The sequence below is a fragment of the Aspergillus flavus genome, chromosome 4, assembly GCF_009017415.1.
Source record: "Aspergillus flavus chromosome 4, complete sequence".
NCBI lineage: Eukaryota > Fungi > Ascomycota > Eurotiomycetes > Eurotiales > Aspergillaceae > Aspergillus > Aspergillus flavus.
In genome coordinates this window covers 2,726,632-2,747,996 of record NC_092405.1, presented here as the reverse complement: position 1 = coordinate 2,747,996, position 21,365 = coordinate 2,726,632, and the positions used below count along the sequence as shown (strand labels likewise).

The following is a 21,365-nucleotide window of genomic DNA, read 5'->3' as shown; positions in this document are numbered from 1 at the left end:
TAATTAAAATACTATAAATTTAGATTTCTATATAAAAATAAGTAGTTCTATTAATTTAAATAGTATATAATTTTATAATTCTATATACTATAATTAGAATATTTAGATAGAATATATCTAGAAATTAATTTAATAGATAAAGATCTATCTATTTATATAGCTTTATTTATCTAATTTTAGCGCTTAATAAAAATTTAAGCTTTAAATATTAATATATCTTTTTTAAAAGTAATCTATTTAGTAAAGTATTTTTACTTTTTAAGCTATTTTTTAAATATAGTTTAATATTACTTTAATTAATATTTTAATATTATTATATTATTTATAGTTTATTTAATATCTTTAATTAATTAATTTAAACTAGTTTTAATAGATAAATTAGAATTATAAAATTAATTTTTAAATAATTTTTTAAGTATAGATTTTAATTTCTTTAACTATTTAATTATATAAAATATTTTAAGCACTAAGCTATTTTAATTACTAGATTTATTATTTAAAAATATAGAGATTTTAAATTAAATTATTAATTAAAAAAAATATATTTAAAGCTTAAAGAAACTAGATTAATAGTTTTAAAAATACTATAAATATTATTTTTAATAAAGATCTTTATATAGATTTAAAAATATATCTCTAAAAAATTAAATTTATTAATATAATTAAATTTATAATATATTTTAGATTTACTTAAATCTTTATATAAATTTTTTAATAGTAAGAAAATAATAATATTAAATAATTAAAATTTATAAAAAATATATAAAGATATATAGATTAATATAATATTATTTTTTATATAGATCTAATTAAATTAAAATAATAAATAACTATTATAGCTATCTAGAATAAATAAATAATATTTTTCTATAAATTAGCTAATAATATAAAATATAAAATAATTTTATAGTTAATATAGACTAATCTTATTATTTATTTAGCTATTAAAACTAATCTTAATTTTTTAATTAAAAAAATATCTTTATTTTTATATTAAGACTTTATATATATTTTATTTTTAAAAATAATATAAAAAAATAGAGTCTATTTATTAAAATTAATATATTCTATAATAGTAATCTATTTCTCGTTTTTTAGCTATAATAAAAATAGTTTTTTTAATATATTAAATCTAATAATATTTTAGCTATAGCTATTAGATCTATTATAAATTTTATTTTATTAAAATTATAGATATTACTTAATATTATACTATATTTCTAAATAGTTTTATTTATTTACTTAAACTAAATATTTAGAATTTTAGAAAATTCTATTTTAATATATTAATAGTTATAGTAATATATAAAATAAGATTTAAATCTAGATATATAATTAATAAAATTATATATCTATTTTTTTTCTATAGTAATAGAAAAAGAAGTAGTATTATATTTTAAAAATAGAATATTAGCTATTTTTTATATATATATAGATTGGGAAGGTACTCTATATTTATCTAGTAATAGAATCTACTATTTAAATAATTTTTTTTATTAGTAGTTAATTTATAAGTATTAACATATCTATTATTTAAAAAAGAGATCTTTTTAAAGCGACTACGTAAAATAGATTTAGATATATTAAATATTTTAGCTATCTTTTTTAAGCTATTAATTTTATTTTTTTTAAAGTAGAAATAACTAATAGAATTTGGTCTTTCTACTTAATATGTAATTTTAAGAATTTAAATATTTTTAGTAATATAGCTAATATTTAAATTATCTAAAAAATTAAGGTATGTTAAACACGCGGATAGTGCGCAGTGTGCTTATATACATAGGGTGCTTATTAATTATGTTATATATATTTTTAACTAAATTATATAATATAAATAAAAAATAAATATATAATAATAATCTTTATTATAAATAAAAAGATTATAAAAAAATTAATTTTAAAAATTTAAAAAAAACTTTTTATTATTTATTGTATTTTATAGTAATAAATCTTATTATTAATATTAATTTTTATTTTAAATATTTAATATTTTTTTATAATTATATATTTTTTAGAAATTTAATAAATTTTTATATGTTATATTTAATATAATTATTATATTTTTTTTATAATTTATTATTATTCAGATACTTTTAATAATATAATTATTTTTTTTAAAAAAAATAGCTTAATAGCTTAATAAAATTAAAATAATCTTTTTTTATTAATATTATAAATAAAAGTAGATTATATTAGTTTAATTATAGTTTATTATTATTATTTAAATATTTTATTAATAAAATTAGATATATAATTTTTTAATTAGTATATTATTTTAATATTATAATTAATATAAATTATTAAAATTAAATATTTAAAATTATTAATTAATTAAATTAGCTAATTTATTATTAAATATATTAGATTTAAATGTACTTTTTATTTATTAAAATTCTAAATTAAAAATATAATAGATAATAATTTTATTTATTTATTATAATTATTATCTAGACTATTAAAAAATTTAGAATCTAATTTTTTATTAATAGTAATATTCTATACTTATTTTATATAATTTATTTTAAAAATATAAATACTATATTATTTATTAAAATATATATAATTAAAAAATATAGTCTATATAATTTATAGATTAAATTTTATAATATTTTTAAATAATTATAATTTAATTAAAATAATAATTTAATAAAATAATCTAATAATTTTAAATAATTTTAAATTAAATTATTTATTATAATATATTTTAAATAAAATAATAAATTTTATACTTTCTATTTATAGATTTTTTTATATTTATAGCTTATTTATAAAAATTATATATCTTTTAATTATAATTATATAATTAAAATATTTAACTATACTATTTTATTTATATATATATAATATAATTATTTTTTAAATAATCTTTTTTTTAAATTATATTTTAAGATTATTACTTATAAATTTATAAATATTATTAAAATAAAATAATTTATTATTATAATCTATATTATATTTAATTATTTTAAATTTATTAATTATTTTATTTATTTTCTATTTATATTTTAAAAAATATATAGTTATAAAATAATTATATTAATTAATAAAAAAATAATAGATTTTTTTATATTTAAATATAGATTTATATTATTTTAATTCTTTTTATATTAATAAAGATTTACTATTTATATTTTATAGTTAATAATATAAACTATTTATTGATATGTTTAATTATATTAATTTATTTATATAATATATAAATATATTTTAATATTAATAGATTTTTAATATTAATATTTTTAGCTATTTTAAATAAATATATAATATTTTTAATTTAAAATTATTATTTTATAATATTTATAATTAACTTAATAAATATAATATCTATAATCTTATTATTATATTTATTATATTATATTAATTTAATAAATCTAATTTTTTTAATTAGTTTTATAATATCTTTTTTAATAGAGCTAATATATTTAATCTTTTTTTCTATAGTATATAAAATAAATTAATTTTATATTAAATTTTTATATTTAATAATATTTTTTTTAAAATAAATAAAAATAATTTTTTTAAATAAAAAATTAATTTTAATTTTAAATATATATAATATATCTATTAGTATTAAAAAATATTTATTAGAAAATAATATAAAAAATAGTTTAATATTTTTTTAAGAGTTAAATATATAATATAATTTATAATAGTTTATATACTATATTAATAAGATCTTATAATTTTATTAATAAAATTATTAGAATCTATAATAAAATAGTCTATTACTTTAGAGTTAATAATCTAAATATCTAAATTAAATTAAAAAAAGATTTTAATATCTTTTATAATAAGACTATTGTTCTCTATAAACCTAACTATATAGATAAAATTATTATTTTTTGATATAGAAATAGTGGTATTAGTCTTATCTTTTAATTTCTTTTTAGCTTTATACTTTACCTTGTATTCCTTATACTTTTCTAGATAAGCTTACTAATATTTATTCTCTAAATAATCAGTTGGCTTTAATAATACTGGCTTGTAAGGCGTTGAACTTTAATTCTTATTTCTTTCTGAATAAGGATTTATATAACTTTATTAAAAATAGTTGTCTTTTTATTAAAATAACTATTTAAATATAAGATAAGAAATAAGTTCTAAGTCTCTTTTAAATTATATAGAATAAACTATATTTTTAGAGATTTAAATAAAACTTTATCTACTTTTAAAATAGTTAATTTAAATATATAGTTTTAAATACTTTTATAGTTTATAAACTAAATATAAATAGTAGTTTAAGAATTTTTAAATAATTAAACATCAATAAAAATATTAAATTTCTTTTACAAATAATTTTATAATACTTTTAAAATTTCTATTTTAATAACTTTATATTAAATTATATATATAATACTAATAAATAGATAGTACTAATTAATTTTTTATTAAATTTTTTTATTTTACTTTTTTTTAATTTTATTAATTTCTATTTTTAATACTTTCTTCTTTGTTTTAGAGAATAGAAATACTTCTTTTTCTATAACTATAATAGATAATTAAATTATATATAATATAAATTAATTAGGTTTTATTTTTACAAACTTAATATTATTAAAAATTTAATAATATAAATATTTTTTTAAAATAATTTTTTATATTTATCAATAGAAATAGTTTTAAAATATCTATTATTTAATTTATTATCAACTATAGTATAAATATAATTTATTAAATAATATAATTGTTTAATAGGTATTTTAAGAATCTAAATAAAATTATTTAAAGATAATTAATAGCTTTAAATTCTAGAGAATAGTATATTAAAATTATATTATAAAAAAAATACTATTAAAATCCTAAATAGCTTTAAAAAAATTAGAATAAATAACTAATAGTCTAGAGACTAAATCTCTAGATTTATAATCTATAGATAAATATAGAATATAAAATATTAATTAAAGATAAAAATTCTTGAATACTTAATAATTCTATAAATAAAGAAAGGTCTTTTATACTAGCCTAAATTATGTGGTTATAGATAAAGAGCCTTTATTCTAATAAAGAACTTCTAGACAACTATAATATATATATATTAAATAAAAATTAATTATATAATATAAATATAACTTATAATATAATTATTACTAGATATTATTACATTAATAATAAAATTATTAAATATAAAGAAATTTATAAATAATATATTTCTAATAATTAAAAAAATTATTATAGATAATAATTATATTTTAGTAAAAATTATAATAATTTAGATTTTAATATATTACTATATTTTATTTTATAATAGCTAATATATTGTTTTAAAAATAATCTTTTAAATTAGTTAAAAGTATATAAATTAATTCTCACGAAGAATACTATATAAATATTTATTAATAAAAATCTATATAAATTTATTAATACTATTTTTAAGAAAAATTATAAAATAAAGATTAATTAATTATCTATATTAATATAGTAATTAAATTAAAATCTTTTTTTATAATATTAATATTATAGAATAGTAGCTAGTAATAGTCTAAATAAAAGAAATATATTTTTAGATTTAAAATAGCTATAGAAAAATACATATAATTATTTTTAAAAATACTATATATTGATAGAGTTTATAAATATTAAAAAGATCTAGATAATAAATATTATATACTTAAATATTTTTATTTAATATTTAAATAATATTTTATAAAACTATAAACTCTATTAAATAATATAATCTAGATTTATTTCTTTTAAAATCTAGAAAAGATAATCTAATATTTAGTTAAAAAGAATAAAGATATTTTATTATAATAATTAATTATAATAATTTCTTAAAAGTATTAATAGAAAAAGGATAAATAAATTTTTTTTACTAGATTTTTAATATATCTAGATATAAATAAATCTATTATTTTAAATTTTAATATATTAAAAATTATATTTTTTATAATAAAAATAATATTATAAATTTATATAAAACTATAAGCTTTATAATTACTATAAATTTAAACTACAGATATATAATTTTATTTTTAATATATAAAAATAAAATTATAGATTTATAAATTAAAATTGACCATAATCTATAAATACTATATAATCTATTTAATATAATAAAAATTAAAAACAAATTAAAATTTAACTAGAATATCTATATAAATAATCTCTACATAAAAAATGAAATTATTAATAAAATAATAATTTAGTAAAATATATCTTAGTTTCATTTTATTTAAAATATATTATTTATTATAATAGATATAATTTTTTTTATTAAAAGTTTATTTATATACATTTAAATTATATATAAAAATAATTAAAATTAATTAATTTAAATATAATAAAATACATAAATAATATAAAGCTTATTAATTTTTTATATTTTTAATATATAGATATATAATTATAGAAATTTTTTAATAATAATAATTATAATAAATACTATAATTTACTTTACTAAGTAATTCTATAATTTTATTAATTATTATATTTTGAAATAATAAACTAATAATAAATAAAATTCTATAATTTTATAATGTAAATAACTATAGAAAAAATTAATCTTAAAATTATATTTTTTAAAATTTTAAAATTAAATAACTTAATTGAAAGAATTAATAAATATTTTAATCTTTTTATAAACAATATATTAATTAATACAAATATATTTAATATAATATAGCTATATATAATAGAGTGTATTATTAAAATTATTAATTATCTAGTAATTAAAAATAATAAATCTTATTTTTTTGAAACTATTAAAAGTAGCTAAAATTACCAAATATAAAAGTTTTAATTAATTTGATATTTTTTTAAAATATAAAATATATTAATATGCTTTAAAAAATAGAATATAGATTTAGAAAATATTATTTTAAATTAAAATCAATTATTTTGTTAATTTTAAAAATAATAATAGCTATATTTTTAAAATATAATATCTAAATATAGATAAAATTAAATAATTATAAAATATTATATTTAATAAGATCTATATATATTAAAATAATAAAACTATTAAATAAATCTGTACTATTAAATAATAATATATTGCTTATTATTTTTAATATTCTTATAAAAAAATCTAAATTAAAGAAATCTTTTAATTTAATTATAGACTAGATTTAGATAATTATATTTTTATTGATTAAATTACTTATAATATATAATAGATATACTAACATTAAAAATACAGTTTAATATAATTAAATCAATTATTACTATATAATTAAAGTAATAATCTAGAAATATTATTAAAAAGATATAAGAATAATTTTAAAATAGAGATATTATTTATTATAAATAAAGACTTATATATATAATAGATTAAAATATTTAATTATATTAAAAAATAATATCTTTATTCTATATTAATAAATAATATAATATAATAGAAAATAAAATTATAAATTATAAAACAAATAAGATTTATAATATTATACTCTTTTCTATAAATATTAAAATATTTTAGAAATAATAGATATATAATATAGATTTTTATAAAAATAAATAATAATATTTTATTAATTTTAATAAAATTTATATATTTAAAATTATAGATATATTAATTAAAATAGTATTTATTTTAATAGTTATTTAAAATTTAAAATAGAAATAATCTAATTTTTATATTATATATTTAAATATAAATATTAATAAAAAATATATTATATAGTTTAATTTATTAACTTTAATAAAAATAATATTAAAATATTCTATTATTTTAATAGATGATTATATAGTTTTAAATAGATAATATATCTATAAAATAAAAATATTAATATTAAATTATATAAAATAGATTTTATATTAATAAATAAAGATATTATATTAAAAACAATAGAATTATATTATTATATGTAAATAATATATTTATACTAGTATCAATAAAAACTATTATTATTACTATATATTAAATTTTTTATTAAAATTTTTAAAATAAAAATTATAAATAAATTAACCAAATTTTTAAATTATAGTTTACTATTAAAAAATATATATAAAAAAATTATATTATATTAATATACTAAACTATATTTTTTATTTTATATTTATATTTATAATATATTATACCATATATTTAAATAATATTAAAAATAAAATTAAATAAAAAAAATAAATAAAAATTAAAAATATCAATAGTAATATAAATAATATATTAATTAATCTACATATAGAAATTATAGATTATATAAATTAATTAATAATTAAATTTAAATTAAATATTATATATACGCTTTTTTAACTTTAATATTATATTTTTAATTTTAATTAAAATAATTATATAATAATAAAAAAATTATTATAATACTTATATATTTATATTTATAAAATTATTCTAGATTATAAATTAAAAAACTTTTTAAAAATATATATTAATACTATATATAAAAAATAAATAAATAAAAAATTTATATAAATATATATAGTTTTCTATACTAGTACTTCTATATTATAAAAAATATTAAAATAATTAGTAGTCTATAAATTACTATTTTTTATTAAAATAATCATAATTATTCTAGTAGTCTATAATAGATGCTAATTTTAAAAAATTATAAAATCTATTAGTTTTTTAATAAATAAAATTATTTTTATCTATATTAATAGTAATAGAATTATTATAATAATATTATTTATTAATTAAATATATATATTTAGATAGATTGATATATAATATTTATAAATATAGAATTTCTATAAAAAAAGATTAATTATAATTAATTATATTATTAAAAAAATAACTATATAAATAAATTTATTAATCTACTAGTTAATAATATATTTAAATATATTATTAATCTTTTTAATCTATTAAATATAGATTGTAAAGAGCTCTAGTTAAATCTTATATTTTAATTAACATAAAGAAAATATTAATAAAAGATTTTATCTAGTAGTCTTAAGTAATCTAAAAGATAGATTCTTCTAGTTACTAGATAGATTTTATAATATTTAATAAAAAAATTAGCTTTAGTTATCAAGAAATCAATAAATTTAAAATCTAATAATGAATCGGCCTTTATTCCATACTTAAGATAAAATAATAGATGAAACAATCTAATTAATTGTCTATAATATAGATTTATTTAAAATATATTAAATTATTTTTTTCAAGTTTTATTAATAGTTAAATTTATTATTTATTATATTATTATTTTTATTATAGTTATATATTACTTTATTATTTATATTTATATTTTTATTAAATTAAATAATATACAAAATACTTTTTAATTTTTCTAATTATTAATTATTTTTTTATTTATTTTATAAACTATTTAAAAATAGATTTTTATATAAAGTATTTTTCCTATAGTAATTAGTATTAATACCAAAATTATTAGAAATTTTAGAAATTTTCTAAATCGTTATTATTAATTTTAAAAAAAATAATTATTCATTTATTTTCATAATACATTAAGAGATGATAAATTTTAAAATATCTAAATAAATTTAAAATAATTTTAATATTGCATTATTTTATTAATTGAGTCTTTTCTTTTAAATTTTATACTATTTTTTATAGATAATTTAATTAATAATATTATTTAGGTTTTTTATTAAAATTTATTATATTTTATTAGTATTATAAAATTTAACTAAATATTATAAAGCTATATTTAATAAAATTAAAACTCTATCTTTAATTTTTAAATATAATATTGAATAAGATTATAAAAAGTAGTATACTATAAAAAATAGAGAATTATTAATTTTCTATAGATTTAGAAAATAACTATAATTTTTATATATATATAGAATCTAGTAGATTTTCAATATGTCTATCAAATTTTTTATTTTAGATAGATATTTTTTATAGTAGTATATTGTAGCCACGAAGATAATACTAATTCTAAAATAATTTAAATTTTATTATTACCTTTACTATAGTAAATAGAAATAATCTCTTATAAATTATTTAATTAAATATAGTATTAAATAATCAGTATTAAAAAGAATTATTTAGAATATTCTTTTTCAAAATTATATAATATAATATATTTTTTTATAATTATATAAATTTTTAGTATTTTAATAAGATCTAATAATTGGTATATCTAATATAAAATTATATTAATTCTAATATTAAAAAATCTTTAGAATTAAATTAAAATTAGAAATATTAAATTTTTTAATTAAAAATATTATATATTTTTAATAGATATCATTAAAAATAACATATTTTAAAAAATAATTATATTAGAAATTATAAATAATATTAAATATTAAAAAAATATTATTATAATTAATAATATAATATAATATATAATTACTTATTTATATTAATTTTATTTAATTTTTTTAAATTATATATTATCTTAATTTTAATCTTATAAAAATCTTTATTTTAAAAGTTTATAAAAAATAGTCTATATTTTTCTAGATATATAAAAATTATATAAAAAATTAAATAGAATAAATATTTTAACTATTTATAAAAGAGTATATTAATAAAATATTATAAAAAAATTTATTGAAATAAAGGAATTTAGTTAAAGAGAATAATTAAATTTTAAATTACTAAAAAAACTTTATTTTTATAATAAATAATTATAAGCGCTCTTCCGGCGTACTACTATTTATAGATAGTAGATCTATAGAGTACAGTTAGCTAATAGACTTTAGAAATATAATATTAGAAGACTTAAAATTATTTAGAATTATATAATAGTTTTTCTATCTAGTATAATAAAATAAATTATTTAAAAATTAAAATTCTTTATATAATTCTAATATAAATATATTTATATATTATATAGATTAATAGTCTACTAATAATTTATTTATATAAAATCTAATTATTTAAAATAATTACTATTATAATTATCTTTTTTTAAAAAAAATAAACTATTATGATTTAAATTTATATGTTAAAATATTTAATATTTTATTTTAATAAACTATATAATATAAAAATATACTTTACTAAAAATATTTAATAATAAAATTATAAAAATTAATATATTATTATATAATAGTTCTAAATAATTAAAATATTAATAAAATACTTTTAAAATAATATTATAGATTTTTTATTTATATAAATTATAATATTTTTTATAATTATATTTATTTTTTTAAATTATTTTAAAAATATAGATAATATAATAAATTTAACTTTTTTTTTATTTCTCTAGAAATTATTTTTATTATTACTATAATTTTTATTATTTTTTTTAATATTTTTAAATTTTTTTAAATAAATAGATAATCTAATTCTAAATATAATATAAAAGAATAATACTAATAGTTTATAGATATTCTATAAATATTATATTAAATTATTATTTATTATTATTTTTATTAATATTAAAAAATTCTTAAGATATATATTTTAAAATATTAAATAGCTCTATATATAAAATATATAAAAAAAACTATATCTTATATTATTAGAATTTATATAAATTAAAATTATTTATTTATAAATGTTATTACTAAATTAAAAAATTATAAAAACTATAAATAATTTAACTAAATATATTAAAAAAATTATTAATTATTTTAATAAATTAAATAAAATCTATTTATATTTAATAATATTATAGAATATAAATTATAATCTATTCTATTTAATAAATATCTAGCAAAACCTTAGTGATATAAAGTCTTTTTTTAAAAATAAATTAATTAATTAAAAGAGTTTTTAATAATTTATTTATTTAATTTTCTATTTATTTATTTAAAATCTACTAGTAAATACTTTATATTATATTTTTAAATTATTTTTTTTATTTTTTTATTTTTTAATTGAATAAAATTATTTTATTTTTTTATATAAATATTTTTATTAATAATATAAATATAATCGTTTATAATATTTTTATTAAATCTTAAAATTTTATAAATAAAAAAAATAATTTTAGTATATTATTTAAAAATATATTAAAATTCTATAAAAAGAAAATTATATTTTTTTTATAATTAATAAAATATCTCTCATATTTTACTAATTTTTTAATGAATTATAATAATTTTAATAATATTTTTAAGATTTTTATTTAATTTTTATAAATTTTTATAGCTTAATTATTTTTTTTATTTAATAAAATATTATAATTTTTAATATATTTAATAAATAAATATTTTTTTATTTTTTATTTTTTTAATTATTAATAATAATTAGCTAAGCTTTTCTAGTCTCTATTTTTATATATTAATAATATAATTTTAATAATAATATATAAAAAATAAAATAAATATAATTATATATTTTTAATAATTATAAATAATATATTTATTTTTTAATAATCTTTATAATTATAAATAAATTATTATACTTTAAATCTAATTTTTTATTTAAATATTCTAATTTAATATTTTTTATTAATAATAGAATTTTTTATTTTATATATAATTATATAGTTCTATAATATTTATTATATTTTTTTATTTACTATTCTATTATCTTTTTTAAATTTTTTTTAATTTAATTTAAATATTAATTAGATTTTTTAATTATAGTTTTATTAATATATTTAATATTATTAATTTAATTATTTTAAAGCTAAAAACTATTAATTCTGTATTTTATTAAACTATAAAAAATAAATATTTTATATAAATATTTTTAATATTATTATAAATAAATTCTATAGTAATTAATTAATCTATTTAATTATTTTATTAATATTTTATATATATCTATAGATATATTTTAAAAATTTAATTTTAATATTATATTTATTTATTTATTTATTTATAAATTAAAAATAATATTTAAATAATTTTTTATATAAAAATTTTTATAAAATTATATTTAATATATATTAATAAAGAGTAAATCTTTATTAATAATTAAAATTAATAAAAATCTAATTTTATAAATAATTTTATTTAAAAATATATTAATTAGTTTTTTTATAATTATAGTTTTAATTATAAATAAATATTTTATAATTCTTATATATTAATTTATTACTATAAAAATTATATTATATATATAATTATTTTAATTTAATAATAATAAATTAATTATTAAGTTTATTATTAAATCTTATTATAATTTTTTTAACATAAAAAGAAAATTAATTTATTTTATAATAATTTTTTAAAAATCTTTATTTTTTTAATAAATAAAATAATTTTAAATATAGTTTTTAATATTTTTATATAGATTATTTTAAGAGAATTTTTTTTAATTTAAATAATTTATAAAAGAATTATTATAATATTTCTTTAAAATCTTTTATTTAAATATAAAATATAGAAATATATAGATAATTTCTCTATAATATAGTAATTTATTATTAATATACTATTATTTTATTAAATTATTATTTAATTTAATAATATTATTTTCATATATACTCTTTTTTGTATTAAATAATAATTTATTATAAATCTAGTTAATAAAAATATTTTTTTATTAAATCTATAGAATTATATTTAAAAAAGAATATAATATTATTTTATAAATATTTTTTTTAATAATTTTTTATACTATTATTTTAAAAATTAAAAATTCTAAAATTTTTAAATTTATAATTAAAATCTTTAGTCTAGTTATTAAAAATACTTTATTATTTTTTAATTATTTAATATTATCTATAATTTTTTTTAAATATAAATAATAATTTAATATTTCTTTTTTTATAAATATTTTTATAATCTTTTTATTATAAAAATATATAAATTAAATTTAAATATTTAAATTAATATTTTATTTAAAAATTATAAGCTATTAAAAGCTTTATTTATTAAATCTAATATTTATTTAATTTTATAATTTTTTTTAAAAAAAATATTATAAATTTTTATAATTATTTTATATATAGATTATATATAATATATTTTTAAAATAATATCTTTATATTTTAAAATATTTTATAATAGTAAATAATTTTTAATTATAAATAAAATAATAATCTTCTATCTTTATTAATTTTTTTAAATAAAAAATAATTAATTATTAATTAAAATATTAATAAAATTTTTTAATTCTATTAATAGATTATAAAAGAATATTTATAATAGTGAATCTTAAAATATTTATAATTATTTTAATCTATTATATACAATTAAAATATAAAATTAGAAAATTATTAAATATTATTTTTGATTTATTAAAAACTTTTTATATTTTTTTAATAAAAATAAATAGTCTTATTTTTTTTTATATTTTTTTTAATATATTAGATAAAAATTTAGTAATCTAGATATATTAATATATAAAATATTCTAAAATATTTTATAAATTTTAAAAATATCTAAATATTATAAAAAACTTTAATATTAATTATTTATTAATAATATATATATTCTAAACTAATATATATATTATTAAATTCTATAATAAATTTTAAGAATATTATTTTTTTTAATAAAAATTATACTTAGATAGTTTTATATATAGATTTATTTACTCTAGATATAATAATATTTTATTAATATACTATATATATATTTTTTCTATTTATAAATAAATAAAAAAATTATTTAAATATATAATATAATATATATTTAAAGAATTACTAGTATATTATATACATTAAAATACTATTACTATATATTTAAAATACTATTTTCTATTTATTATTTTTTAAATTAAATTTAATAAAATATTTTATTTTTATAAGTTAATCTATTAATCTATTAATATAAAATAATAAATATTTATTTTTTATAATTATAATATTTAATTTTTAATAATTAATATATAATTTCCATAAACTATTAAATTTTTAAATAAAAAATATTAATATTTTAATTATATTAATAAAATATTTTTATAATGTTTATAATTTATATTATAAAAAATTATATAGAAATTTATAAAATAAAAATTTTTTTTATTAATAATATTAAATATATATTTTTTTAATAAAAATTTAAATATTTTTTTTTAAAAAAATATAGATTTATTTTATAGTAAAATAATAATTTTAATAATTTATTATTAATATTTAATTAATATATAATTATTATAATAAAATATAATATATTATTTTTATAAATTATTTAAATATTTTAATAAAAACTTTTTAAATTTTTTTAATAATATATTTATTTATATTTTAAAATAATTTAATAATTTAAATTTTAAAAAATAATAATATAATATTTTATTTTATATTCTTTTATTTAATTTTTTTAATTAATTATTTAAATTTAAATATTTAATTTATTATAATATAATTAATTTATTATAATATAATATTAATATATTATTAATATATTCTATATATATTAATAATTAAAAATAATTTTTAATATAATAATTTTATATTAAAATAAATATTAATAAAAAATAAAACTATTATTAATTTTAAAATTTAATAATTATTTTACTATTTATATAATATAATTTTATTTTTTTATTAATTTATTTAAATGATATAAAATTAATAATTTTAAAATATTTTTAAATTCTATAATTCTTTTTTTATTTTTTTTAATATTTTTTTATTATTATATAAATTATATTTATAATAAAAAATTAATTAATATTAAATTATTATATTATATTTTTTTAAAATTTATAGCTAATAAATTATATAAATAATTTTTTTAAATTTTTTAATTAAATATTTAAATCTATATTTATATTATAAAAAAATTATTTAAAAAAATCTATTATATTTTTAAAATTTAAATATATTATTTATATATATTTTTATTATTTTATCTTTTATTTATAAAATAATATATAATATTTTAATATTAATTTATTTTTAAATTAAGAACTATATAAAAAAAGTCTATTATTTTTTTAATTTAAATTTTTAAAAAACTTTTTAAATATTATATTTATTTAATTTTTATTATTAAAATAATTAATATATTTATAGTAAAATAATCTTTTATATTTATAATATAATTTTATTTTTAGAAAAAATAGATATAAATAAATTAAAATAATTTAAAATTGTTAAATCTATTATTTATAAAATATATTTAAATAATTATTTTTAATATTTTAATTATTTATATAATTATATTAAATAATAATATTAATTTTTTTTAAAAAATTTTATTTTTATTTTCTTTAATAATTAATTTTATTAGAGTATTAAATATTTAAATATTTTAAATTATTAAAAAACTTTCTTGAAAAATTCTTTAAATTATAAATCATTAAATAACTATATTATTAATTTTTAAAAATTTATTAATAATAAAATATTTAAATTTTTGTTAGAGATATATTTTCTATTTAGGAAATTTTTTTAAATATTCTAGAGTTATTTTAGAATATTTCTTTTTTAGATAATAATCTAGAATCTTTCTAGAATATTATTTATTTAAAGAAATTAAATAAAAAATTTTAATTAGATAATATTAAATAACTATATTTTAATTAAAAAAATATTAAATAAATATTAAATTAGAAAAATTAAATAAATTTTTAATTTAATAAATCTAAATAAGTCTAATTTAATATAAAAAGCTATTTAATCCTCTACTAAATTAAATTAATTTTTTTAAATAGATTATTATTTAATTATTTAATTATTAGATATTAATTTATTTTTTTAATTTTTTTTATTTATATTTAATCTAAAGCTTTAACTATTTTAGCTCTAGTTATTTATTTCCATTATTTAATCTAGAGTTTAGATTACTTAAGCTTTATCTATCTATTTAATTTAGAATTATTATTTAATTAACTCTAGTTTTTTTTTTAATTTATTTATTCTATTTAATTTTTCTATTTATTTTAACTAGCCCTAAGACTATTCCACTTTAGAATTAGGGTAGCTGATAATTTTATATATTAATTATTTTAAAATTAGTAATTAAAAATAATTTAAGTTATAAATATTTTATTAGTATATTATTTTTTATAAATAATAGATCTATAAAATATAATTAATTAATAGACTTTAGAAATATAATATTAAAAATTTTTAAATTATTTAAAATTATATAATAATTTCTTTATCTAATATAATAAAATAAATTATTTAAAAATTAGACTTCTTTATATAATTTTAATATAAATATATTTATATATTATATACGCCAGTAGCCCACCAGCAGCTCACTTATATGGGATCCAGTTGTCTAAGTCAACCGCTGTTACATATATATAGGTGGAGTAGAGGTTAGAAGGCTGTAACGGCGGGAAGCTATATAGGCCTGACCAGGGCATTCTGAATCGTTGATTCAGAATTATTTGACCTTTTGGCCTTGTGGAATATTGGGCCCTGGCAATATCTCTTACAAAGGCACAGGGGTTCTGTATATTCTACGGGCCGATTCTGCATCGGCTCCGTGACATAATTAGATTTAGTTCTTTTTATTAAGTACTTATATAGTCTAAATACTAATTATAAATTAAATAATCTCTAGATAGATAGACTATCTACTAGCCAAATCTGTAATAGCTATATTATACGGCTGATACTAGTATTATAATAACTGTCTAGTTTCTGCCAATATTAAGATTATTAGCCACTAAGTATATAAAATCCCTAGAATAGAGATTTAGCTCAGTTTTCTTTGTTCTATTAGAATTTATTATCCCTAGAGGCATTCGGGGAGCCATTTGTGGAATAATTTAAAAAATAGGTAAAAAAAAGGTGTGAACCGTGTGATCGCGGATGACGCATTTTACACGGAAACTAGTGGTGGGGACTATACTTAGGCAAGAGAATCAACTTACTTTACACCTGACTGACCTGAGGGGGGCCCACGAGGGGCCTATTATAGACCCAGGGGTTGGGCTTGGGCCCGGTAGCTTGGGTCTAGGGCCCTGAAGAAGCCCAATACTGCTAGGACTACACTACTATTTAAGCAGTTTTATACGTAAACTGATATTGGTAGTGCTACAGAGGGTTATGGCTTTTAAAGATAGAATGGACGTATTCAGAAAAGAATATTTCACTTGACCGCTGCTGTAGCCTGGGCCCTGTAGAGCCAGATTGGGACTGTATAACTATATTCCAATACATTCTGCCCTCCTGGCACCCGTGCGTGAAAGCCCTACATAACCGGCTATCATAGGTTAGAATTTCTATTGGCTAAAGCCATGTGAAATGTTCGTCAGTGACTCCAAGCTTATCTCTGGCCATGACGTCACCTGAAAGCTCATGTGTTGTGAGTCATGTGCCCATCTGACTCAATGTGAGTAATACTCTTATCCATGAACACTGTAATTATCACTATATACGTAGGCAATCATTCTGCTGACTGTCAATGCTTGAAGAGCCAAGTTTTGTTTGCAGCTTTGAACTTGGATGCCAGAGCCTAGACATATCACATATGTTAGGATTAGACAAAGTTGAAGACTTCTAATACAGCGCATAGTTATACCATCTGCGCTACTGTGCCAGTTAAATATTACTCAACTCTGAAAGGCAAACTGTCCGTGGCTCCCAAGCTATTGTAGGTATCAAGCTACTACTTTATGTACTCCGCAGTATATTATGGATTCATATATAAGATATAGTAAATTGTCCACCATTACTGTCCTATGAAGTCATAGTTAGGCTTACCGAAAAGAACCGAGTAAAGGATCAGGAAGCCGTCAGATTAGGCGGGGTAGGCAGGCAGTCGCTGTCTCGGTGATATACTCCGTATACAACTGTACATATTGTGAGAGATTGCCATTGTTAGGTCTGACCGTCAGGCAACTGCAAGCTGTGGGGCTGAAGATCACCCATGATTCATCCACCAGAGGTAGTGTGATACTACAGGTGATCTGACTCTTACCCACCCTTTCAGCCTAACCTGCTGAGACGAAAATCCAATTCTGGGCCGCTATTGGCGGGTACATTGCCAAATCTGCCCCTCGATGGATGCCACACCGTGGGTGTACCCACACCACTGCCCCCCTTTATAACAGAATTCACCCCCGCTCTCCCGTGGCAGTTGTCGTCATATGGCCCTTAATACCGGAGCACTACGAATACTAGAAAACATCGACACCTCCTCCTCAGGTTACTGTAGAGCTCTTAACACCCGGTAGGCCTTGTTTACATATTCAAGCCACCTATACATGAATATCATACCTTCCAATGCTTTCTGATGACACAGCAATTGGTGTGTGGTTGGCAGAGGGAGCCTTGACCTTGTGATTAGGTGATGTTTCTACTGCCACGCGCCAACCCCGCATGTCTCATGAGCATCATGGGTACTGCGCTTAAAGCATGAGCCCCAGTCATTGGCGCATTGACTCATAGTTCGATCTCTTCTCTGTTTCGCGTCCACCTTTCTCAGGGGCCTTAGTGTATTTCCTATATTCCGAATAGGAATAGACTCGCCCTGTTGATATGTCCTTCGAGTTCCTTAAATACATCACGGCATTCCCCCACCCTTCCCAATTGAGACCGTAAGAGATATCGCCCAATTCTTATATCAAACACCGCGCGCTCGGTCATAGTGAGCCTTATCGCCGAAAGGGTTCTATGTCATCTGCCTATTGCCACCCATAAGACAAAGAGGCGGCCCTGACAAATCACTTTCACGTGTGCCTTGCCAACATTGCCCAATCCCTTTTCCATTGACTTCCATAAACACATACCATCAGTGTTCGTCAAATATCGCCTTCTGGGCACTATATCTTTAGCAAAACATCAGCAGTGACTTTCCCTATTATCCTCACTCACATCCTCATTTTTTGTTGTTGTCTGTTGTTTGTCTGCGACTGACAATCAGTCTGTTGGGATGACCTCGTTTACTGTTGCCTCACCTTTGGGCCGAAGCGACAAAACAAACATGAATCGTTTACCATCCGTTTCCAGCCTAATGTCGCCCCCAGAGTCCAAACCGTTCGATAGTTTTAACCCTGCATTTTCACCCCATCAACTGTCACAGAATCCCTCATACAGCCATGACATGAAACTTCCTCCCATCTCCGTTGACCGGAAGCGAACACAATCGGAGATGGACTTGCCGTCGCCACCTGTCACTCCCTACACAGGCAACAAAAAAAGGAAGTCAAATGCATCAGAGCAGGTCGAGGGAGATGCGGTAGTTGGCTCTTCAAGGGATCCTGTCCTTTTCCCTCGCCACGATTCGCTCACAGAGGTTGCCACTGATGAGCCGTTGTTCGGTCCTATGCTTCCGACAGAGACGGAAGCATTGGTTGAGCAACACATTAATTCCCACATGGCAAGATTTGAAAATAAATTAAATAAACCGACACGCGATGAATATCTTCTAGCTCTTTCGTGTGTGCCAATCGTTTCAGCTCAATATAATCGCAACCCAGGAGCATGGGCTAAAGAGGAGCGAGAAACGCTCGAGCGCCAACTAGTTATGATGAATCGCTGTCGTCCGCACACGTTGGAAGCGAAATTAAAGAGAATCGCCCCCGCGCCGGCTAAGAGGACAGTTCCTGCTCAAACTCGTGCGCAGCGGACTCCCAGGGCCAAGCGTACACCAAGATTCACACCAAAGCAGAAAGTTTTGGACACATTTGACTTAACCCCACAATCCAGTAACAAGCAACCCCGAGCTATAGGCACAAATCGGGATGACACAGATTATAAATCGATTATGGATTACTCCCCTCCTTTAGAGACTCTCGGAAGCAATGCGAAAGCCTTGAAGGCAGACTGGAAAGGACAAATGCTGGATCTCAGCAATGATTCAGATCGACACTTGTTGAACGCCGCTGAGCTCAACCTTGCAGCCACATTAAGGCTTTCCTGTGCAACATATCTATGCAGCAAGCGTCGCATTTTTGAGGCTCGTGTTAAGGCTTTGAATGTTGGGAAAGAATTTCGGAAGACAGATGCTCAACAGGCTTGCAAGATTGACGTTAACAAAGCAAGCAAGCTTTGGACAGCATATGACCGAGTTGGCTGGTTCAGACCGGAGCATTTCGAGCAATTTCTTAAATGACGTTACAAGATATATTACCCAAGCTTGCCTTGCAAAGTTGTTGCAACCCATCATGTCATCTTTTCTTAGTTGGTTAATTAGCGAGTTCGTTTCTAGGTTCTTGCATAGTATTTCAAACCTTTTGTTCTGTCACTAGGCATTGCTGGTCTGTGTACAACGGTGACTTTTACACTTTGCCCATCCTTTTGCGGAATCTCATTTCCTTTGCTTTTGGCGTTGTAACTCGAGTATGTTCGCACTCCTCTTATGCATAGCTGTCGTTGGTGCTCTTTTATAGCTTCTCTCTTTCAAGGCACAATGTTTGGCAGTGAGACTCATTCCAGACGTGTCAAGGTGTCACCATATGTTTATCATACTATATCTACCGTGGTTTGACATTTCACCATTTGGGTGCGATTTATATTACCTAGAATGGCAGATTCGGGTTTGATGTTAGTGAATTTTCGATGATTGACCAGGTTTGAACAGAAGATCCCAGGACCTCGACGTTTAGCTGTATCGTTAAGGTAGATGGCTGACCTTCCTGCATGCCCTTAAACATATCATTCGTAGGATCTCGCTCAGTGAACTTTCTGTTTATATTGTTTTCCTTCTTTTCTATTATTATATGAGTGGTGTGCTTATGG

The 21,365-nt window shown here is 15.5% G+C and overlaps 1 protein-coding gene across 1 annotated transcript; it reads left to right on the top strand.

Moving 5' to 3' along the window:
• Positions 1-19,557: 19,557 nt before the first annotated feature.
• Positions 19,558-20,739, top strand: F9C07_4155 (putative SWIRM domain protein Fun19; the record flags this gene model as incomplete). The annotated part of the gene is made up of 1 exon (XM_041285941.2): positions 19,558-20,739. One exon carries the CDS (start codon positions 19,558-19,560, stop codon positions 20,737-20,739), a length of 1,182 nt encoding a protein of 393 aa, XP_041146406.2.
• Positions 20,740-21,365: the final 626 nt, after the last annotated feature.